The 24,935-nt window shown below is 39.1% G+C and overlaps 2 protein-coding genes across 2 annotated transcripts; both read left to right on the forward strand.

Annotated features, from left to right (window-relative positions):
- Window positions 1–1,624: 1,624 nt before the first annotated feature.
- Window positions 1,625–4,171, forward strand: LOC123498781. Its single transcript, XM_045246202.1, has 3 exons — window positions 1,625–2,002; window positions 3,393–3,526; window positions 4,058–4,171. Exons 1-3 carry the CDS (start codon window positions 1,885–1,887, stop codon window positions 4,169–4,171), a joined length of 366 nt encoding a protein of 121 aa, XP_045102137.1. The 5' UTR covers window positions 1,625–1,884.
- A 1,106-nt stretch (window positions 4,172–5,277) lies between these two features.
- Window positions 5,278–23,301, forward strand: LOC123498697 (protein shuttle craft-like). Its single transcript, XM_045246053.1, is given in 15 exon segments — window positions 5,278–5,431; window positions 7,918–9,672; window positions 10,342–10,567; window positions 11,104–11,267; window positions 11,577–11,659; window positions 11,661–11,774; window positions 12,443–12,721; window positions 12,952–13,091; window positions 13,502–13,715; window positions 14,255–14,485; window positions 14,904–15,085; window positions 15,405–15,612; window positions 18,467–18,619; window positions 18,873–18,970; window positions 23,146–23,301. Coding segments are annotated over 14 exon segments (3,951 nt in total). The 5' UTR covers window positions 5,278–5,431; window positions 7,918–7,925; the 3' UTR covers window positions 23,258–23,301.
- Window positions 23,302–24,935: the final 1,634 nt, after the last annotated feature.

Raw genomic sequence — 24,935 nt, forward strand, 5'->3', positions numbered from 1 at the left:
AGTAGTAGTAGTAGTAGTAGTAGTAGTAGTAGTAATAAATGGTGCCAAACAATGATAGGCAGCTCCGTGCTGAACTCCATTTCTCGAAGGACAACATCGATGTGACCCTCCATCTTGGTATCTGTATATGACTAAATCAGAAAAGGATGCCTGAATCTCTAGCAACTCGATTTAGTGGTGGCAGGAAGGAGGGTCACATCGTTGCTGTCCTTCGTGAAAAATGGAGTTCAGCACGGAGTTCTTTGTATCACTTTTGTCTTCCTAACCTGCTTTTCTTGTAGCTGTTGGTGACGCCAATGGAGCGAACACTGAATATTGAGCCTGTAAGTGTAAACCAACAATGAACTGTGCTGCTTATCGGTACTTTCCTTTCTTCCTATCATGCTGCGTTTATCCTGGGTAGGGGTTTGGCGCCCCTTAATAGTGGTGGTTTTGGTGGTGGTGGTTTAGTATTAGTAGTAGTAGTAGTAGTGGTGGTAGTGGTGGAGGTGGTAGTGGTTTTGGTTAATGTATTATTATTACTAGTAGTAGTAGTAGTAGTAGTAGTAGTAGTAGTAGTGGTAGCAGTAGTAGTAGTAGCAATAAAATGATTTCCACCTACAGTACAAGATGGATAAAAAAGAAGGAGGAAGAAAGAAGAATATCTTTTTGCCTCACGAAAGGGAAGAGGAGGAGGAAGAGAATGTAATGCCCGTAAAAGCATATACATTTCCTAACTGTGACTGTGTAAGGTATCTCTCTCTCTCTCTCTCTCTCTCTCTCTCTCTCTCTCTCTCTCCATATTGTTTTATCAAGAGAAATTCGTTTTTCATTATTATTCTGCATATTCCTTTTCTAAATTCTGAGTATTTTTTTTTCCTTTTGGGAGAGTTTTTAATCCTCCATATCTCTCTCTCTCTCTCTCTCTCTCTCTCTCTCTCTCTCTCTCAGGCTCGGTGTGGACATAGCGCGGATGATGATGGAGGCGAGGTCACAGTTGAAGGGTCAAGGGTCACAGTGGGGAGGATCCGGCGAGGTCAGGTCACTTCTCCACCGATTCAACACAACAGGTCACTCCATCTGCTACGACTTCGCGACCCAGCGAGGTGGAGGACAGAAAGTGGTCGCCTGTTCCTACTATTCCACTAAGGCTACTACTGTCAATGGTGGATGGTGGTGGTGGATTGTAGGATAGTCTTTCTATCTCTTTCTTTCTTCCTATGTTTTTTTTTTTTTTTTTGTTTTCTTTGAACTATTTATATATTATCTTTGTTATATTACTGGATTGTATTGAAATACTTGTGTGTGTGTGTGTGTGTGTGTGTGTATTCACTGTTTGATCTGCTGCAGTCTCTGACGAGACAGCCAGACGTTACCCTACGGAGCGAGCTCAGAGCTCATTATTTCCGATCTTGAGATAGGTCTGAGACCAGGCACACACCACACACCGGGACAACAAGGTCACAACTCCTCGATTTACATCCCGTACCTACTCACTGCTAGGTGAACAGGGGCTACACGTGAAAGAGACACACCCAAATATCTCCACCCGGCCGGGGAATCGAACCCCGGTTATCTGGCTTGTGAAGCCAGCGCTCTAACCACTGAGCTACCGGGCCGTGTGTGTGTGTGTGTGTGAGTAGAGTACCGTATCAATAAGAATTAAGTGTAGATGAACCTGCTTCAGAGCTTGCTGCAGAGTTGTCATTGACTACATGTTCCTGCCCAGAAATGTCCAAAAAACATTCGTTAGATCCATTCAAACACCAAAGCACCCGTACCACCCCGAAACACACCCAAAACACCCTCTGACACCTCTCTCCAGGCAGTGCACACTACAGGAGGTACCTGGCTCCACTAGACGATCGGGCTCGTCGCATCGCCAAGGTGTATCCAGGGTTCCTGATGCGAGTGTACCACAATGTGTCCGCTACTCATGACACTGGCACGGCCTTCCTGTGTCGCCTCGTGTGCACCCACGCCCATGTTGACCTGTGTGATGTCACCAGACTGCCAGTACTAGGTGTGTGTGTGTGTGTGTGTGTGTGTGTGTGTGTGTGTTTCTCGTGTAATAATTTTATTTTTTATATCTTCTTTCGTTTTATTTGTTATTTATTAGTTTCTTCTTCCTCCTCTTCTTCCTCCTCCTCTTCTTCTTCCCAGGTAACCAGGTGAGGCAGTAGATCTCTTCCTATCCCGGGACTCTGACAGGAGAGAGAGAGAGAGAGAGAGAGAGAGAGAGAGAGAGAGAGAGAGAGAGAGAGAGAGAGAAAGTAGTTCATTTTCTTTTTTCTTCTTCTTTTTCTTGTAGTATCACCACCACATCCACCACCACCACCACCACCAACACTAACACCAACACCACCACGAACAACAACAAAAAAGAGCTACTACCACTACTACTACTACTACTACTACTACTACACTGCTGCTGCTACTACTACTACTGCTACTACTACTACTACTACTACTACTACTACTACTACTACCACAACACTAATTACAACTACCACTACTACCACAGCTGGGTGTTGGACAGAGAGGTGGCAGCTGTCCACGAGTGGATGGCCAGCAAACAAACCTTCCATGTAATGAAAGATCATCCAAACCATAAATCTCTCTTGCTTGCTGGTAGGTCATAGTAGTAGTAGTAGTAGTAGTAGTAGTAGTAGTAGTAGTAGTAGTAGTAGTAGTAGTAGTAGTAGTAGTAGTAGTAGTAGTAGTAGTAGTAACAGTAGTGTGTGTGTGTGTGTGTGTGTGTGTGTGTGTGTGTGTGTGTGTGTGTGTAGTGGTAGTAATACAAAATAGAAAATTAAGAGGAGAAATGTAAAAGTAGTAGTAGCAGTAGTAGTAGTAGTAGTAGTAGTAGTAGTAGTAGTAGTAGTAGTAGTAGTAGTAACAGTAGTAGTAAGTAGTAGTAGTAGTAATAGTAGTAGTAACAGTAGTAGTAGTAGTAGTAGTAGTAGTAGTAGTAGTAACAGTAGTAGTAGTAGTAGTAGTAATAGCAGTATTTGTAGTTACATTTCTTTAATATTATTTTTGTTTTTATAATTCTTTACTGTATTATCATTATTATTACTATCATTATTATTATTATTATTATTATTATTATTATTATTATTATTATCATTATTATTATTGCTACTATTATTATTATCATTATTACTATTTCCATCATTATTACTATTATCACCCCCTTCCTTTCCATCCTCCTTTTCCCCTAAGCCCATTTCCTACCTTCTTAACTTTCACATCCCCACACCCTGACTTCCCTTTCCCTATTCTTTCCCCACCCTCCCTAATCTTTCCAAATCCTCTATTTTCCTAACTCTCCAATTACCTAACTGTTCAACTTTCTAATTCTCTCCCCACCTTGTTTCTCTATCTTATTAACTGCCTGCCCATCCTTGCAGGTCTGTGGAGAGGCCTGAACAAGAGGCCTGAGGAGTTTGTAAAATTTAGGAATGTTTTATTCTCTCAGCCCACAAAACTAAATCGATTCTATGACCAACATCTGCTTGCTAACTTCTTGTGGCCTCTGATTAAGGTAAGTAGTAGTAGTAGTAGTAGTAATAGTTGTAGTAGTAGTAGTAGTAGTAGTAGTAGTAGTAGTAGTAGTAGTAGTAGTAGTAGTTGTAGTTGTTGTTGTAGCAGGAGTTATAGTAGTAAAACAATTAAAGCATTAATGAAAATAAAAATTCATAAAGAAAAACACACACAGCTGAAAGCCTAATAAACATGAAACACACACACACACACACACACACACGCAAGACCTGATGCTGATTGCAGAAGAAGCTGGAAGGACAAGAGGACATGCAAAGAAGATCAAGAAGAGGCAGTGGGTGAGGGATATTGGAAAATACAGTTTTCCACATAGAACGGTGGAAAAGTGGAATGCATTGAGTGATAAAGTTGTTACAGCACATAATGGGTATAGCTTTAAAGAAAATTAGATAAATGGAGTTATGGAGACAGGACACTATAAGCCCCGTTCCAACCCTGTAGAATACAACTAGGTAAATACAACTAAGTAAATACACACTTGAAAACTAAATCACCTTTCCACATCTACCAGAATGACACCCTGCAGCACGATAGCTACACCTGCACGCTTCCTACACACCAGGGCTCCATACCTTTTCCTACAAGACGGGAAGGGACATTTTCTGCGGTAGTGGATCTTACATGAAGATGCAAAGGATCGTGTTGGCCAGGACCGAGTGTCCATCCGCATGCAGGCCAGCAAACCATCAGTCTTGGACCCTGTTCTGATTACAAACGTGTGTGTGTGTGTGTGTGTGTCTTATGTCTCGTTCACTTGTAAAATGTTGTTCTGATTCTGTTTGAACACCTATTTTTTTATTTTATTGGATTCACATACCTATGGTTTTTTTTTCCGTATGATTTATTGGGTTTGTACACTTGTTTATTTGTTTTATATTTTGTTGTAGCTCCCAAAACTTCTCAGAAATAACTTTATAGCCTCCACACACTTGTTTACCTATTTTACTGCATTTGCTCACCTGACTATTTGGTTTATATTTTCAGTCTCCAAACATTTTCAAAACTTTCCTTATAGATTATTATTGTGGCAAGTTTTCGATATTTTCTTTCTTGTTTTTATTCTTTTTTTTTCCTCAGTCTTAATAAAGTTTTAGAAGAAATATGTTCAGTGTATTATTGTCTTTTATTCCTTTTCAGTTTTAATATTTTTTTATGAGCTTTTAAATTTTATGTTTAGCTTCCTCCTTCTTGCTTGCTGTAATGAATTAATATAATGGAGTTTTTCAAAATATTTGATCTTGTTTTCATCTTTTTTTTTTTTTTTTTTTCTTTTTTGCTTCTTAATATTATATAGTGCAGCATCAAAAGATGTTACTAAAGAAATACACACAAGTAATAGACAAAGTAGTTAGCTATATGATTCAAGATTGCACAACCTTATGCAGCCCTTTAATTAAACCCCACATCGCACGTGGATACATTTAAAGGGACACGCATTCTCCAAAGAAGATTAGTGAACAGTCTCATGCATGTCCTTCTTTTCACTCTGATTTAACACTCTCATCCTTTTTTTTTTATTGATTTATTGTTTTTTTTTTTTTTCAACATTTTATACGACAATCAGGATTCAGCGGCAGTACATTTTTTTTTATATACACATTACATACACTCTTACACACAATTTTACTTTACGCATTTATAACTATATTTACTGGGGTTTGTAACGGAAATATACAATAAGGTGAAGCAGGTGATAGGAGTCCAATAAGGGATACTGAATATAAAGGTCCGGTGAGGCTGGAGTGGGACAACAAGTGCAGCCGTGGTCCAGTGAGGCTTGTCAACACTGTCTGCTACTCTGCCTGCTGTTTGCTGCCACCCTGCCACACACAACCCTGCTGGTGATGCCCCGGCCCACTATGACCCGTGCCAGTGCCTCCAGCTGGTGAGTGCCATCTGTTAGCTGATTGAGAGGCAGTGTGGCGTTAAGTGACGTAGTGTCTCGTGCCTGTCACATTCTGGCAGTGTTGAAAGAAAGTTTATTTTTGTTTTTATTCATTTATTGTTGTTGTTATGTATTATTGTATGTTTGTTATTAGTGGCAGTTATATATTGACCCCCATAGTTGTATCTGCTTACATTGTTTCCTATTCGTTAACCTTTTTTTTTTTTTAGGTGGTGCAACTCTCACTATTGTTTTGATTTGTTCTGTGTCTTCTGCACCTTGTCTTGTTTTGTGTTGTGTTCCTGGGGCGGGGAACACTCCTTGAGATTTCATGTCCAGCTGTGTTTGTACTCACCCTGACAATCCCACAGAAATCTTGGAGTCATTACATGTTGTTACTGTGTGGTGTTTGGGTACTGAAACTGTAATGGTGTGGATTCCTTTCCTGAGATTATTTTACATCTTTTATCAAAATTTCCAGAAAAATTTTAAGATTCCTTAGAAAAATTATATGAAGTGCGGGTGTTAAGGAAGTGAGGTTAATCTAATAAGTTATTTGATCTCTAAATGTTCCGCCAGTCTCAGCTCTAGCCACAGTTATCAGGAGTAGAGCTACTGTAGCTGCCCTTAGAATAATGATGAGTAGTGGTTTTACTCCAGAATACTTTCTTGTGGCGAGAGTCTTGTTGTGTCAAACACGTGTTGGGTGCTCCATATTATAGTAAGTCCCATAATCTGGATGGCAGGGAATGGGAAAGAAGTTAGATTAGAATAAAGTGATTTCTCCAGAATATCGATGATATACAGGATCTTTTTTTGAGAAAAGTCACATACTCACATAATGAATAATGAAGTTTTCCTAAATAGAGACTGCAGGATATTTAGATGTGAATGTGCATCGGTGGTAAAATGGCTTCACAGGCTGTACTGCAGCATCCAGCTGGTTTGCTGTTGCCATATGGAATCTGTTGTATGATTTAGTAATTAATTTTGACAATGATTCATCACATTTTGTAATATCATCTTATTTTTATTGGTGAAAACTTTGATGTAAGGTAAAGTAACATTCTTAAGATGGCATTGTCCACCTTTGCTCTTCAATCTCCCTCCTTCCTTTCCCCTTCTTGCCAACTTTCACACATTCATATCTGAATTAGAGATATGTTGGATGCTAGACTTAGAGATCTGTGAATGTAAATGTGTATGCATGGATTTCATATGTACATATTTTGTGGATATAGAAGTAAATGCAAATATCAGTTTCTACTAAATACTTGATGCAGATATCAAATTATGTCTTGCACATGTGGATGTCCTCGGGATTTTTCTGTGAAATTACTATATAGTACCAACTCTTGCCAGATTTCAAGCTGGTTTTGTTGTGCAAGACTGCATTTTGTGCTTTTAAAGTTTTATAACTACCTAGTTTCAGCCACACATATTTCCAGATCTCTCTCCCTCTCCCTCTCTCTGGTCAGGCTTCTTTCCTTTAGATTTCAATGCTTATGCAATACAGTATTACATATAATACATACAATACTACAACAGCACATGTATTTTTATGTATTTACGTGTAGTACAACAGAGTTCTCTCCATCCTCCTAGCTTTCTGCAAAACTCTTAACACATTAGGTGTTGCAAATTTGAAAATGAATAATTAAGTAAACATGCATAATTTTGTGTTCCCTTGTCTGTAATGTATAAGGTGTGTCCACAACATCCTCTTTGTGGTGTGCCATCTTGTACCATTTTTACCCAGCACAGCACCAACCATTGTACTATTCCCTTGTTGGTTGTTTACAGAAGTGTTTCACCAGTTATGAGAGAACCCTTTGCCATTAAATTGTATATTTTACAAGATTGAGTCATGGTATGGATGCTCTGTGCACACGTAACTTTTTCACTCAATAAATCCCATTAGCTGATGCTATGTCAGAAAAAAATCTTTCTTTACTTTTTCGTACTTACAGTGTCTTGGTGTTCCTTCTAGTTTTAATTGTTGTGGTTCCACAAGATCTCTAATATCATTATTTTCTTTTCCCTGTACACATTCCTACATCATGGTCATGTCACCTCTTTTTTTTTCTCTCTCTCTCTCTCTCTCTCTCTCTCTCTCTCTCTCTCTCTCTCTCTCTCTCTCTCTCTCTCTCTCTCTCTCTCTCTCTCTCTCTCTTGTTTTGGGAGACTCATTTTGTCAAGCCCTTCTTCACAACTAAGGTTTTTCATTATGGTACCCATTTTGTACTAAGCTACTCAAGATTTCAGTTTTCTCAATTTTTTTCAATTTTTTTCAGATGTGGGTTCAAAATAGCTACATATTTGAGTGTTGGTCCTATTTATTTTTATAATGTCCTCATCTTTGTATCTGAATGCTAGCAGGAACACACATAATTTGTAAACAAATTATGTGTGTTCCTGACTTTGTTATTCATATTGTCTTCTGACTGATAACAGTGCCTTAAAACTAATTTTGTATTATGTTTCAGAGGACACCATGGCTGAGGGTAGTGGCAACAGGTATCCTGGGCAGGCCCCAGGTTACTTCACAGGGGGTTACCCTGTGCTCCCCTCAGGTCAGCCTCCTTCACTCCCCATGCAGATGTTTCCTCCTCCTACAACTCATACAGGAATGTTCATGTCGCAGTTTGCACGGGATATGCAGTACAATCAGTACCCAGGCCATGGTACCCAGTATCCAAGCCACAACAGTTCTCAGTACCATGGTCATAGTACGCAGTATTCCATCCATGGCAACCACTTTCCTGACAACCCAAACATCCAGACCAACAGACATTATGAACCCAATCCTCAGTACTTTGGTAATAATCATTACTCTGGAAATATACCTTTTCAGGACCGGACTAATATGCAAAGCCAAGCAAAATACATGACGCCCACTAGTCCAATTGCCTCAGTGTCATTTGATAATAGCTATTCAAGACCTAATGCCAATGTTATGTCACATTCTCACACTGCAGAACAGCACAATGACAGCAGAGGAGGACATAGCCAAAGTAGATTCAGTGGAAGGTCTGGCCAGAATGTGAATGCAAGCATGAACTTTAGTAATTTCAATGCAGATCCAGAAGTAGCAGTTGCACATAGTGTAAATAATGTTACCAAGGATGCTCAGTACACAGGAAGAAGGGAAAACACTGAAGTGGCAGTTGAAGCATCACCAGGCTCTGTGAGTAATACGGCTGTCAAAAGTGTCACTGCTCCAACTAGTACTTTAAATAAAAGTCCCGGTGAAAGTGGAGTGTTTAGTGGCCCAAGTGACAATGGGGGGGCACGATCTAAAGGCATGGTAAGGGGACGAGGAGGAAGAGGTAAGCGTGGTGGCAGAAAAGGTGGCTATGTCTCTGAGAGGCCTGGTGGACAGCAGAATTCTAATGGCTACAGTTGGTATGATAGCCAAGAGAATCGAGCAGAGGAACATAAACGAGAAAGAGACAATGCTTTAGCAGAAACAGCAGCTTTCATGAAGAACCTCAACATAAAGAAAGATAATTCAAGTCCTCAGCACGACATCACAAGTGACAGGAGGAACAGGGGACGAGGGAAGTATGAGAGGGGAGGAGGAAGTGGTGGGGGTAGATACCAGAGGGATTACTATAGTGATGACAAGCAAGGCAAAGAGTGGGTCAACAGACAAGTGAGAACAGAAGGTGAAAAAAATTCTTATGAAATGCAGAATAACTATACTAAGTTAAACAATAACAGTCAAAGAAAAGTGCGACCAACTGATAACATACAGAGTGTTGATGAATGGAAGCCCTATATTAATAGCAAGGACTCCACAAGGACTGCAGAAGGAAATGATAATAACCAGAACATGGAATTCCTTAGTGAAAATGAAGGAATGACTGCCTCCACAAAGTCTGGAGGGAATGCAAGGTCTGCCAGAGGTCGTGGTCAGGCAAAACCAGAAAGGAAACTTTGGGACAGTAGACATGCTGGTAATTCTCCAACCAACTCTAATTCTGGGAACAAGAACTACTTATCTCCAGAGAGCAAATCCAAGGAAGAAAACAGCAGTACACCACCTGGAGGAATGAGTGGTAAAGAAGATGAGGAGAGTCAGCGTGACCGTCTCTCGGACCAGTTAACAAAAGGGACCTACGAGTGCATGGTGTGTTGTGACCGCATCAAGCAGCAACATGCCATATGGTCTTGTTTGGCATGCTTCAATTGCTTCCATTTAGGGTGCATCAAGAAGTGGGCTAAGAGTTCAACTGGAGGTAAGTGAATACTTATTTATGCAACAGGTTTTATTTATTCAACCTTGATTTGTTTCCACATTGTATTATCTTAGCTAGGAAATGTAATCAATACTCTAAACACTTGTTATTCACATACTAATTATGCTGATGTAATTACTATATATGCCTGAATCACCTTACCCAGCACAGCAAGCATAAGTTACACTCAAGATCATTCCATGAACTTATTCCTCTTCACCATGGAAGTAGATGGTCCAGTGAAGTTGAAACTTCCTCTGCCATTGGTGTATGTGTAGATTCTCTGTTACTAAGTGGTGATGACTATTGTGTGTGAAGATGGGGCTGTCAACAGGCTTGGGTCCAAGAACATGTATTTGTGCTCATACTTGTACTGTAGTATACAATATCATGTAGCTACTTGTAATATTTACAATTGTAGTCATAGCTGGAGTCAAAGTGTTTATGGTTAGAGTACGACCAACAAATTTCAAGGTGTTGTGCAGCATCTGACATGTTGCCATGTGGAGGTAAAGTAACAAATGTCTGTCTTTGGTGGTGGCTGGATGGCCTGAGTTGGTCCAGTAAGGTCATGAGGTGTGGCAGCTGCAGTTGGAGATATCTCACTTCTAGTTCATGGTCTCAGCTGCCAAAGCTTTGCTTCATATGGAATTTACTCAAATATTTCAGATGGTGGCTGGAGGTGTCCTGCCTGTCAAGGATCAACTCCTAAGGTTCCCAATGCTTACATGTGCTTCTGTGGGAAAATGAGAGAACCAGAATGGAATCGGAGAGACTTGCCACACTCTTGTGGTGAAATGTGTGGACGGAGACGCAAGATTGAGTGGTGCATACACAAGTGTACCCTCCTTTGTCATCCAGGTCCTTGTCCACCTTGTACAGCTTATATTAGAAGGTGGGCTTTTGTTTTTATTTTTATCATTGTTATTTATTTTTTCCTTTATTTATTTATTTATTTTCTTCTTCCTCTTCCTTACTTATGGTGTTTATTTACATATATATTTATTTTCATCAATTCTTATTATTAATTTTTATAGAATTATTTTTGATGGTTGTAAGTGAAAACTATAAGCTCCTTATAACACATGAGGTTGGAACAGATGATAGTCCAAAAAGTGTCAAGATTGTCAGCTGAAAATAACCAGTTCTGTTTACAGACAATTTTTGTAGGTCACTTTCACAAAGTCTTTTGCTTCCAAAGGTTAGGTGGTTTGTTGGGAGCATTCCACATGTCTTCAGCCAAGAGGCCATGAAAATGTGACAAGTATTTTCCAAGGAAAAGGAAACTATATTGTAATAACTACCTCTTTAAAGGTAGATAATAGTAAGAAGGCTGCGAAGGTATAGGGTGGTGGGTATTAAAGAACAGTAGGTCATTGATTCATTGCTCAGAGGACTTCAATTAGACAGTAACACTTTGTCCTCCATTAGGTCATGTGCTTGTGGAGCACAGACACAAGATGTGAAGTGCAGCCAAACTGAGCCTTTTGTGTGTGGTGGAGTGTGTGGCCAGACTCTGCAGTGTAAAGGGCACAACTGCCAGAAGCTGTGTCATGAAGGGCCTTGTGGAGACTGTGAGGAGAAAATTTGCCAGAGTAAGTGAGAGAAAGTCAAATTTGTGCTTTAAGGTGCCTGTGTAAAAACTTTAAGACTCAAGGCATCTCTAGATCAGTTAACTTCATTTGAATTGTATGAAATTTTGTCACTTTTTTTTTTATATTGAAATTGGCCTCTAGTCCTTTTTTGAATGATGAAATTGGCCTTTACTTACTCTTTAGATAATGAAAATAATGATAACATTTATTTCAGGTATAGACAGTATTGTTAAGTCACTGTCTTGTCTGCAGTTTGATCAGTAGAAACTGTTTATTGGTATCTCCAGTAATGTAATGTCAAACTTTCAGCATGCCATTGTGGCAAAAATGTTCAGAAAGTTGCCTGCACTGAAAGCACTTATGGAATCACAACGTATTCATGTGAGGAACAATTGTGGCCGCTTGCTGGACTGTGAGAACCATCACTGTGAAGCCAAGTGCCATCTGGGTGAGTGCCAACCTTGTGAGCTGGCTGTGCAAACCATCACCCGCTGTCCATGTGGCAAGGTAAGGGCGTACTCATACACGACTCTGTTCAAACTTCAAATGATCACGTGTTAGTAATATACTCGACCCTCAAAACAATGGACCTCCCATCAACGGATTTTGGACACTGCGGACAAATTCTGGAGTCCGGTTTAATGTACGGACGAATATTAAAATGCGCGCGATTGTCCGTTCCCGGCAAATTATTGTCCAGTAGGTGGTGGGTCGGTCGCGTCATCAGCTGTTGGCCGCCATGTTTAATCTTCAGTCCGTGCGTTTTCAACCAAAAGCGAACATTGTCCAGTGCTTACCACGGCTTTTTTATGCATTTGTACCCTTCCCACGAGTGCTTAACCTATCCAAAATGCCTCCTAAACCTAGTAAACCAGTGAAGTGTAATCGAAAGGCTCTTCCAGTGGCTGCTAAGCTTGAACTAATATGAAAATTAGAAAATTTTACATATTTTATGTACATTTTATACAGTTTTTTTACGTACTTTTACAAAGAACGGACTTTTGCAATCTACGGACAGAGTCGTGCACGCATTTGTCCATTGTTTCGAGGGTCGAGTGTATTTTTAAAACTTACATAAAGATTATAAGCTTACAATAAGACTTATCTTTGCATTGACACTTTTTCTATTTCAAATTCCAATTTATGATTAGTCTGACAGTATTAGACAATTGCAGGTTCCACTGGAAAAGCTGTATGAACGAGATGGAGCCATTCAGCGAAAGTCCTGCTCAGATCCAGTACCCACCTGCAGTCAGCCCTGTCAGCGTGTCCTCAAGTGTGGTGTGCCAGGCTCTTTCCATGAATGCCAGGCTCTGTGTCATGAAGGTGCCTGTCCACCCTGTCCCTTGGAGACTCCAGTGAAGTGCCGCTGTGGTGCCATGGATTGTAATGTTCCATGCTCTGAGCTCACTACAAAGGCAGATGAAGCTACTTGTAAAAAGCCATGTAAGAAGGTGAGTTTACTATTTATTTATCATGTCACATATCTTGTATAATAGTCACCTTAAAGCTAGATTGAACTGTATGATGCATAATTATGTGAGACCTTATCTATGATTCATGTTATTGTTCATGAAAGTATCTATAGGAGTAAGTATTTCCTGTTATGTGAAATATTATAAAACTGCAATAAAGATTACTAATTATTCAACTTTAAAAGAACATGTCCTATTATGTTTGACAGCTTCGTCGTTGTGGACGCCACAAGTGTAACACCCGGTGCTGTATAGACCTGGATCACTTGTGCACTCTGGTGTGTGGGAAACTTTTGAGTTGTGGCCTTCATAAATGTGAAGAGCCGTGTCATCGGGGTAACTGTCCACGGTAAGAAAGCATTGTTAAAGCTTTTATTTCTTTGTGCAAGAAAACCAGTGGCAATGGGAGCAAGAAACTATAAAAAGGCCCACTTAGTGCCAGATTCCATAGAGAATTCTAAATAGAAAAATCAAGTAATGGAGGGAAGGTCTTTTGAAAGAGATCTAATTCTCTCTCTCTCTCTCTCTCTCTCTCTCTCTCTCTCTCTCTCTCTCTCTCTCTCTCTCTCTCTCTCTCTCTCTCTCTCTCTCTCTCTCTCTCTCTCTCTCTCTCTGTGTGTGTGTGTGACTCCACACTCCTAATATCAATCTTACTTTTTGTATGATTAGAATTTATCATGAGATTTAATTAATTAATCAAACAACACAACCCTACCAGGTATTGGTTTACATGCTTTCAGTGATGTGTCTTTTTATTAGATGCTGGCAGACCAGTTTTGAGGAGCTGACCTGCCACTGTGGTGCTTCTGTGATCTACCCACCAGTGCCTTGTGGAACCAAACCCCCTGCCTGTGACAACCCTTGCAACAGGCCCCAGGAGTGCCCCCACTTAGCCACTCATCTGTGCCATCCTGATGAGCCTTGTCCACCTTGCACTATGCTAGTTGACAAGCCTTGCTTTGGAAATCACAAGGCAATTATTATTTTTTCATTGGTGTCGCTGTGCTTGATGGATATATGCTCTGTTGTTATCATTATTGATTGTCCTGTGTACTATACTGAATAAGATAAGGAGACAGATAGGGTACAGATAATCAAGAAGAAAAATATATCCAGAAAAACTGGGGATATAGTTATGGGATCTGAGGGACAAAAAGTTTCATTCATATTTGCTATGATTCCTTTCACACAATATTTCACAGACTGGTGATATTTGGCTGCCTTGATATCTGTAAAACTCAAAGTGAATACAATCTGTTGCCCTTTACTACTGTTGTTATGTCTCATCTGATTATGATCTGTAGTTGATGAATGATTGTTAACTGACATTTCTTTGACATTTGATTGTTTGCATTTCATTGAATATTATCATTATAGTTCCATTAACACAAATATGTTGTGATTGTATTATTTTCTAGCATTATGTTTGCTGTGCTTGTGTTTATTTTTAAATGTAGCACCCCACTCTTGGAAGAAATTGATTCACTATATGAAAAAAATTTACATCCACAGATGATGCGTCGAACTCTGTGTTACTTGAATGCTGTGTCGTGTGGGGGAATTTGTGGATTTCCTCTCCCATGTGGTCTTCACAAGTGTCAGAGAGTTTGTCATGAGCAGCCTTGTGTACCTGAGGGTATGTTGTGTACTCAGAAATGCAGCAAACCTCGAGAAACGTGTGGACATCCTTGTGCCACACCTTGCCACAGTGGACTGTGTCCTGACACTCCTTGTAAGGAAATGGTAAGAAAAAAATGCTAAATCATTGTAATGCAACTAAAGCAAATCCATTGTTTGACTTTGGCAGAGCTAAGTTTAGAAATGAGCATTTCACTGACTTCCTTGTTTTGTCTTATGAAAACAGTATGTATATATATGTATATATACATTTGTATATATATATATATAGGTGCCTTTCCTAAAAGTGGTGATAGCCAAAACAACGCACACAATAATTACTAAAAGTTCACTTATTCGCACCACTCTCAGCCTCTTGTGCCCTGTTGGAGAAGAGAATGTATTCTTGCCCTCACTGTATGGTTGTCAGTTGCACAGCTTGGACTGTTTGGTACAGATCAAGGCTCCTTCATAGGAAGCATCCTTCCTTACCATACTCAGCTGCATCATTTTCTTGTGTCTCATTTAACTTTTCAACTTGTAGGTTCAGATCTCATGTGAGTGTGGTTTGAGAAAAGCAACATTGCAGTGTTCTGAAAATGACCGTGAGTATCGAGCTTTGGCTACCTCAATGTTGGCCTCTCAAATGCAGAACATGAACAATGGCTGCACTGTGGACCTTTCAGAAATATTCACTGCAACAGCAAGGCCAGACAAGCTAAAGAGGTGGGTTATATTGAATAATAAACCATGTTTTGTTCCATTTGTTTACATGATCTGAATGTTATCTGTATCCAGTAACCTTTGAAATTAATCTGAATAAGTGTTTTTATAGTGGAAAACAGTGATTTATAAGTAAATGAAGGAGTTTTGCCTTGTTTATAGAATAATGATTGCTTGTTCTAATAAGTTATCCAGAGGTACCCACTGTACTTTCATGAAGCCATTTGAAATTCATAAGAGGGTGAACAAACCTCAAACTATCAATCTGAGATTTTAGAATGAGGAAGCTCAAAGTTATGCACAAAGTTCTCACCTTTGCCAGACTGCCATGCAATGAGGATTGCCTAACAGAGCAGCGGAACCGCCGACTGGCTCTTGCGCTGCAGATTGAAAATCCAGAGGCTCGAGAAAAGCTGGGCAGCTCTTCCACACTGTATTCTGAGTTCATGAAGGAAGAGGCCCGCAAGGACCCTAACCTGGCAAAATTGGTGCATAGTGCTCTGGAAGACCTGGTGCTGAGGTCCCGGGAGGTATGAGACCATATCATTAGTTAGCGTTATCATCATAATCATTGCCATATTAGCTTTGTAGAATTATGTGGGGTTTTTGTGTGAGTTCTGGCTGGAAAATGCCAGAATTATGTACATCACTCAATAATAGAATATTAATGTTCAGTTGAAGAATGCTTCATCCTAAGTAATCTGCATGATTATCAAATTACACTAAATTTTCCATTAGTTAGGATTTTATAAGTTGGAAGTCTACGTAACTTAGCATTCAGTCAAATATGTCCAAAAGGCCATTTCTGTGAAATTTTTGTAATATGGCATCTTGCTGAGTCAAGCCAAGCCCAAAAAAAACCCAAAGAAAGAGCCTGAGCCTGCAGGAGAGGTGTCTGAGTGTGTGTGTGTATGTGTATATCTGTGTGTGAAAATATATGCACTCAACCCTCTGCTATCACACCTAACTGGTGCATCTGTCACTGCGCAATAGCCGAAATTGCGGTAGCCAAAGTGAAGAACCTATGATAGTAATTCAAATTGACACTAGGACCTCCAAGCTGTCATTTTTTTGTCTCTTTTTGCCCAATTTTTATGCCATGTAGTAGTATAAAAATGAAGAAATAATATAGTATAAAAAATCTTAATCAAGAATCACAATAACATACATTTTAAATCATTTTATTTAGTGTATTTAATGCCATAAAGGACACACGGATATATAAGACGCACACCCATTTCAACAAGTCAAATTCAGAAAAAAAAGTTTTTAATGTGTTTAAGCATATACTATTGAAAGCAATCTAGCACCACATTACACAAGCAGAAAACATATATCTTTCCTTGCACTCTTCAGTTGGTCTTGTTGTCACCAGACCTTTATAATTTTTTTCCTTACGGTAATCATTTTGCGGCGATTGTAGTGTCGCATGCGGAGAGGTGGGGATCGTTGCGGGAATCACGATTTTTCCGCGCTAAACGTTTGAATCTCTCCCCCTCACTATTGGTCCTGGGGTAAGTGGAGGTATCTAGCATCTTTTCCTGCTCACCTCCTCGAGCCTTGAGACATATGTTCCTCACAATAGGTCATCTTTTCCCATTTTGAGGCTACATCTGGCAACCCCCGTGACCCGGAGGGAGGAAACGGTACTCCGAGTGATGTTATGTCAGTGTTACTCGGTAATGACATTGAGGACAGTGATGAAAATGAAGACTGATTTTTTTGTTTAGACAGAAGAAAGTGAAGACTCCAGTAGTGATTCTGATAGTGAACTGGGAGACAGAGACCAACCCTCACAGCAACGTTCATAAATCATAAACCTTCTCACGTACTCCCCTCGAGCAATGCGCTGGTGTGTCACCCATGGTTGCCTCTACAGGACTGTGCTTGTCTGCCAAGTTGTGTGAATCCCATTGCTAAAAAGAGTTACCAGATTCCAGTTATTATAGAAATCTACAATACTTGTAATATGTGGTTTCTTTTTCTTTTTCTGTTTTGCACATCATTTCATATATTTGAGTTCGCATTTTCATGACATGAAAGTGCAAAAGTTCCTACTTTTACATCAAATTCAAATGCCCAAAAGGAGAGAGAGAGAGAGAGAGAGAGAGAGAGAGAGAGAGAGAGAGAGAGAGAGAGAGAGAGAGAGAGCACTCGCACTGTATTATCGGAGCTTGGGGGTTTTTCTTAGCAGCGGGTTCTTCCCCGGGTTGGGGGAGAATTTTTTGATATGCAATAACTTTGCTCTAAGAGGTCATAACATGTTGAAAACTACATCATTGTATTCAGAATAACACAAAGAAATATGCTTTTATAAGGAAAATAATCTTTTGGAATTTTTGACTGGTGTGATTTTTCCCTGCTGTAACAGATGGAAAGTAAATCAGCTCCCCATACTTTAAGGGTTAAAGCCCTTGCTGCTTCTCTATTGCCATGCTCCTTGACATAATCAACCACTTGTAGTTTGTAGAAGATTGTATAGCTCAATCTTTTCCTTTCTGCTGCCATAACAGTGAGTGTGTTCATGTTTTCTTATTATTACGAACTTGCTGTTACTTCTCACCGCTAGATGGCATTGAGTCAGAGTGCTGATCAGCTGATATATGTAAACATGCATCACAGCCTCACAGGTTAGATTGCTTTGATTTTTACGATAATTTGTTTTTAAAGTGGTAATGCTGGTTGGTAACAATAATAATACCAGCAATAAAATTGTGATGCATACAGTTAAGGTACTGGAGAAAAGTTTGTCCTATATGCTGTGAAATACAGTACCTCATTGTGGATGATTAGGAGCTAAAGTGGATGAGTAGGTTGGAGAATTTTTTTTTTTTTTCCCGGTAAGGCCTATAGCGCCTGTAGGCACACTTGAAGAGTGTGTGGGAAGCGCTGTTCAGCTTCCACCCATTAGTGGCGCAGGCAATTTTATTTATAGTGGTACCCATATTAGAGCCCATATCACCACCCAAACTCATCTTGAGTGTAACCACCTAGAACCTGGGTATCATGGTGGTAAGTAGGTAACTTTAAACCACTCGACAAATGGCAAAGTGTTTTAAGGCTGTACGTGGTGGGATTCGAACCTACGCATGGACGTCTGCCCGATCCCATGCTCACCACCTTATCCACTTTGCCACCGTCTCCCGAGAACTATTTCTTAATAAAAGTATATAAGGAAACTCAATTACCACATGACTTCATAACAAGGGAATTTTTGAATGATGGGCACACGATAGCAGTAATTTCCTGTGTGATATAGATATATGTGCAGCTTTTTAAGTAGGCGCGATAGCAATGAAACTCGAAGGTGCGATAGTAGAGGGTTAAGTGTATATTTCTTTAGATATTTTAGTTGTTAACCTCAAATGACAAAACACCTTCCAGTCTAAACAGAAGAGTTGCATTCATTCCTTCCCTTCAATGAACCGAGAAAAACGGCACTTCATCCATGAATATTGTGAACATTTTGGATGTCAAAGTGAAGCCTACGATGAGGAACCAAACAAAAATGTGGTTGCTACTGCTCAGCGTGGAATGGTTAGTATTCACTTATTCATTTGTCTGGTATTATAGAAGGATATGTATTTAACCTATTCAAGATCATCTGCATTCAAGTTCATGGAATTGCAGGTTACTGCTTGTTGTCAATGCTGAACTCTGTAGGATAAAGAAATTAGTAAAGGAAGCTTGATTTATCATTTTCTTCAAACTACATATTTTTTATGGAGGAATAGATATATATTTTTTAGCAAAAGATGTTTGGGAGAGTAAGAATATATTCATTTGGCAGTGTTACCTGCCACCCATCAGTGTGTTGACTGTGGTGCAGAGGGAACAGGGCCAGCGCAAGGTCCCAGCTCCAGTCTGGTCACTCAAATCTTCTGTTGGGTAAGTTGCTTCTTCTTAATTAATTGTAACAGAGTAAAAAGTTCCTGCATAATAATTATGTACCTTTTCATATTGCAAACAATTTCATGTTTTTGATACATTTGGTAGAAATTTTGTTACATAAGTGCTTTGTTGTGATGCAGAAGTTGATTTTGTACATGCTACTTGTCAATATGCTTCCATTTAACTTTTTCTCAAACACCTTAGGATCTCAATATAAAAAATGCTGATTCAGTGTCTGATCTGCAGGGAGGACCTCAACATGAGCAACTCCCTCCAAGTCAAAGAATCCAATTAGCAGACTCTTGACTTAGCTCTTCTCCTGCCTTGCTTTCCTTAGTGGGGGTGAACTTAGACTTTTCCATTGGAATGACTGTTGCTTGGTTTCTGAGTTGTAGTGACTATTCATTGCTAGTGATAATCTTGAAAAAGAGGCTTTGATTGCATCAGACATATTCTTTTGCACTCTCAACTAATACAGTCAGTGATGTGTGGTCAACAGGCAGATTATGAGCTTTGTAGCAACTCGCTTTATATTGAGTCCCTCTGCGAGAATTGATTGGCATGACCCAGATTGTAGATTAATAATAATTCTAATAGAGTGGTATTAGTCATTTATCAGTGGTCCTATTGGATAGTTCTGGTGTTGGTAGATGACCAAAATATTTTGCATCTGCTATTGACATTTGCCCACATTGTAAATGTGGGAAGCACTCAAATCCTCAGCAATGCTCTTTGCATCTTCACCAAACACTTTGTTAGATATCCTGTGGATCATTGTCACTGTTTATCTGAATGTGAAACTTGAAGCACATACTGCTATTGACATTTGCCCACATTGTAAATGTGGGAAGCACTCAAATCCTCAGCAATGCTCTTTGCACCTTCACCAAACACTTTGTTAAATATCCTGTGGATCATTGTCACTGTTTATCTGAATGTGAAACTTGAAGCACATACTGTTCCTTTTAATTTTCCATTCTCAAAGATAATCAGTAAAAAGGAAAAAAATGCATGTGATACAGACAGTAACTTGAAGATTAGAAGAAAACATCTTCCTATTACTGTGTCAGTTGGCACATTGTGAAACAGTTGTTAAACATTCACTTGCATTCCAAGTCTGTCCATTCTCCATGCAAGCTAAGAAGTTTTGAACTGTACTTTAAACAACACTGACTGCTTTGAGGACAAAACTGTGCCACCTAGAAGAAAACTTGTTAGTCATGGTCTTACTCACTTGAGGCACGGTATGCGAGAGGGGGACAACCCACATGATCCTGCTTTTGAGATAATTGCATTTAAAATTGATCACTGATTACTGCTATGAAAGCGGTCAAAATGTATTAATATTATGCATCAATGAAAGGTCTAGGGTAGTTCTGTCATGCCATGTGGTTTTCAATATTTTAAAAAATGTTGGTTACAGCTGCAAATTTTATTCACCCCCCTACTCTGCATTTTTGTAAAAAGTGTATGATATAAGAGGTGCATATTGTGTTAAAAAGTGTGTTAGGGTTGTCTCATCCTTTATATTGGTTTGAGACCTTTGAATTAATTATCAGGAACAATGCCTTTATGTTCCTGACAATCACCCTTAGCAGACTTACCAACCCAATAAATTCCCATCCAGCCCAATAATAAAGAGTTGACTGGGGATTCATTCCCCTTCCATCCACCCATGAACAAGGTTGGTGGTCACAGTAGTGATGGAATATACTATGACTCTTGATGACATGCACTACCTAGCAGTCTTCTTTCCTCTTTTGCTGGTGCTCAGCATGCCAGATATCCACATCAGTGTCAAGTTGAGGCACCACAAGGGCAGGGGAGTCAACACATTCATTACTGGATGAAGACACGTTGTTATAAACAACAAAAAAGTGTTGAGGTTCAGGAGAGTAGTGTGCGTGGTGAAGGCAGAGGCTAAGGCGTTTTCAGTAGCGTCACCACAAAGTCAAACATGTTTGACTTCACACTGAACAGGACAGTGCTGAGGACACAGTCGATGCTGCCAGATGACCGTGTCACCGTGATCTTAATCCCTGGGAGAAGTCATCGTACACCTCAGTTGCCCTGAGCGAGCCCTGTAGTCAACATGTAAACACAGCAGCATGATGGAAGAGTTTGGAGATTTATTCCTTGATGAGTATTATAAGGTCACTATAGTAAAACTAAATTGTACTGACCCGTAAGGTGTTGTTTGCCATTCTGCCAGATTTCCAACCAAAACATTCAGCCTATACTACTCATGGTTCTTTAATCACAGTATTATTAACAAACTGCATTCTAAGAATATTCTGACTATTTCATTAAATAGCAGGTGATGCAAATAAGTGTTATATACCAAATCAAAAGAAGGTATTTCATGAACATGTATGACGATGTGGCATGTCAGGACGGGCAACGTTGCCAGTCGAGCCGAGGCGGGATTTCTCCTGGGGGAAGGGGGAGGAGTCAGGTCACCACGCAGGTGCAAATCGACTCACTTCTCATTTGGTCGCCACTATGGAAGGATACACTGACACATCCTCGTCTGTTTGTTGTACAGCCAAACCAAAAAGTTTGTCTACAGAATTAATAAATAAAGCTTGTAAGGACCACTTTTACCAATAAATCAACTTCAAGCGAGGAAGAGGATAGCAGATAGAGCTGGTATATCTGAAGGCACAGTGAAGAGGATTTGTCCCAGTGCAAACAAGATGTACACCACACAGCATCACAACCTTATCAGCATTTCTTTTCCCCACTCATTATATTACACTGGGTATCTCGAGAGGACATAAAAGTAAATATTTGGTAAATTATCAGCCTCATTTTCACTTTTATAACCAGCACCTTAACTATATTTAATTTACCTATGGCATCTTCATGTCTTGTCCATCACTTATATTTTTTTTTAGCGAAGTCATGCATTAAAATAAATAAAGAACAGTTATTCCATTTTCCTTGTAATAATGAGAGAGATGGCAGCGTCACACGGATTATAGGCCTAGCCCTACGGGTCAGTAAAATTTAGTTTTACTATAGTGCTTCTCATTTGTATATACCGAGGTCAGCAACCCAATACTTCTCAAAAACAGCTGGTCTTCAGTCCTTGGAAGATGTGCAGTACAGTGGTTTGATCTGTTCAGGCTTATTTTGAAGGTGTTCCATGGTAGATGTATGGCTGTGGCTTTCTGGTGCCTTTATAATTGAATTGCCTCAATACTTAGCAGATAATGTATTTTATCACTACTTATTACTCTATGTTGTAAGGATTTGCAGCAATATTATCATTTTATTCACCTAATAATAGAAAAGTGACCACTATTGAATCAAAGTCACGACTAGAAGCACCCACAGCCAGGAGGGATGGATGCGACATGTCTCTAGTTACTACCAGCTCATTAATTTATTTCATGCCTTGTGTTTGACTCTGGTTCTTTCCAGTATGCCACACAATAAGTAAACTTAAATCTTTATCTATAGTACCCACTTCCATGGTCTAAAACATTTCTTGCTACATAGTCTTATTCTAAATCAAACTCCTTTTTGATCTCATTGCCTGAGGTTGATGGTGTTACTGCAAGCTGATTGGCTGAAAAGCATTTGCCAAACACAGGCAAATGAAAGCAAACAGTTTTGAGAGGTGTTTGTGACCATTTTGCTAAAACTTGCCTCTGTTTGACTGGAAAAGCCTTTAGTATGGTGGTGATGCCTCACACGTGGTGGGAGAATAACAACAATAACACACCAGCCTGGGCTGTGATTGGCCAAGCGCTGGTGGCATGGGTAAATGCTGTGTTCATTGGGCCAGCACGTGCAGGGGCTTGTTCCTCTCTTGTGTACAGGAGAGAGTGAGTTAGCCTCATCAACACTACAGCCCAAATCAGGTCACTTTAGTTTAACTATCAGGATGGTTAGATATCCTCTGCTTGACCCTTCCACATGATATTCACACCCTTTAACAAGAAGTTCCTGCTTATAACTCAAAACCTCCAGATTTGAGGGTTATCTCCCTTTTGCTTACTGTGCCTCACATGTGGTCTTGACTTTTGACAAGTCTCTTCTTAGATGTTGGTTGAGCATTTGAGCTGTTAGATTACACAGATAAGCTATGTACATAAATAGAGGTAAGTAGTTCAAATTATAATTGTTAGACATTAGCAGTGATAATGTTTTGTCCTCCTCCTCAGTGGCAATGGTCAAGGCATGCAGAAGCTAGAGAAATTGGGTTCTGTGAAGAAAGAAGCTGATTCATCCACTACTAAGCCACCACCTATAGATTATTTTGATTTTGAAGACTAACAGAAAAATGTGAACATGAGCAGTGGCCTATAGATTATTTATATATATATATATATATATATATATATATATATATATATATATATATATATATATATATATATATATATATATATATATATATATATATATATATATATATATATATATATATATATATATATATATATATATATATATATATATATATATATATATATATATATATATATGTGAGTGTAAACAAAAAAAATGTGATGATATTGCATGTACTCTTGTTTGCACTTAGACTTGTTTTAGTGCTGGTGAGTTTTTGGAAATTAGGAACTGTGGGTTTGTTAAATCATGTTATACTGATAAGAATGAAAGTAAATTCATGCAATATTGTCAGTTTTCCTTGAAATATATTAACAATTGCTGTACCTTAGTTACAGAGCAAACAGTTGTGCATATATTATGTAGCCTTTTCCTTCATAACTAATGATTTATCATCATATAATTTTTATGGTGAGACACTTTTGTAATTTTATTTTGTCTCTGATGTAGAATTTCAAAACTTGAATTGTTAACATTTTTTGATGCTGGACTTAAAGTGAGGATAGACAGCAAGGGTTTCTTTGGAAAAGAAGTCTTTTTGCAGTGGATGCTACTAAAAGATATGAAATATATTCTTAACCAATGAAGGACAGTGAGGTATCATCTGATATAGGTATAATGTCTGACAATGAATTATCATATGACAGTATCTGATGATAGATTATCATATGGTAAGTAGGAATTTCCACATATTAAATTTGAGGGAATAGATTTGAAAGGAAAGTTAATAATTTTTACTTACCATCTTTTGAAGAGTTGTTTTTATCCACCAGCTAGGGACAAATGTGACATGTTTCAGATATACAAAAGTTGTCAGTGCACTGATATGGCTAACTTTGGTGAACATAACAGTAAAGTAATGCTAAGATCATCAGAATCTTGTTGTAGGGCAATGAGTGATTCTGATGATTGCTTACATTATTGGGTCCTGTTAAGCTGCTTACAGTTATGTGATGCTTTTGTTAACACTTTCAAGTTTAATATGTTACACCATTAGTTTTTGATGTACTCTTCTCCATTGTAGCAGACACCAGTAGCTGAGGAAGTGTATAGTATATATTATCTATACAAAACTTTCATCCAAGCAGGACTGTGATATTTACTTCAAGTTGCATGAAATAATTTTCTTCCTAAATCTTATCAAATCTTTGTGTTGTAAGATGAGCAAAGGATCTTAAGTTTGATATCACTCTGGCCTTGGGGAGCTCTTCTACCTGCCACTGAGTGGACAGTGGTGTGCCTGGTTTCTCATAAAAGACTTCACTCTTTAGAGGGAAAAACAGTTTCACTGTGTCACTAGATTCCCTGTCTTAATCTTTCTGACATATAGATCCACCTTGCAGAGAGAGCAGGTGATGATGTGATTGTTATTGATTACTTTTTTGGGAGAACAGGTGGTTGTTATTTATTTTTTGGGAGAGCAGGTATTAATGTGGTTGTTATTAGTTACTTCTTTTTTTTTGCATTCCTATGACGTTGCTGTAGCCTCTGTGGTCAGCCCAGTCACAGTAAACCTGATGTCAAGGTATGCATCCACTTATCATTCTGTTTTGCACTGATCACAGGTATAACAGGTAACAGATACACCAGTACAGTATCTAGT

The sequence above is a fragment of the Portunus trituberculatus genome, chromosome 48 (assembly GCF_017591435.1).
Source record: "Portunus trituberculatus isolate SZX2019 chromosome 48, ASM1759143v1, whole genome shotgun sequence".
NCBI classification, from domain to species: Eukaryota; Metazoa; Arthropoda; class Malacostraca; order Decapoda; family Portunidae; genus Portunus; species Portunus trituberculatus.

What these genes read in the sequence shown, in the direction of transcription:
- LOC123498781 (XM_045246202.1), top strand. Translation starts at nt 1,885, where the DNA reads ATGCGAGTGTACCACAATGTGTCCGCTACTCATGACACTGGCACGGCC. An exon ending in CACCAGACTGCCAGTACTAG is followed by an intron (nt 2,003 to 3,392) that starts GTGTGTGTGTGT and finishes CCATCCTTGCAG; the next exon opens with GTCTGTGGAGAGGCCTGAAC. An exon ending in TCTTGTGGCCTCTGATTAAG is followed by an intron (nt 3,527 to 4,057) that starts GTAAGTAGTAGT and finishes CACATCTACCAG; the next exon opens with AATGACACCCTGCAGCACGA.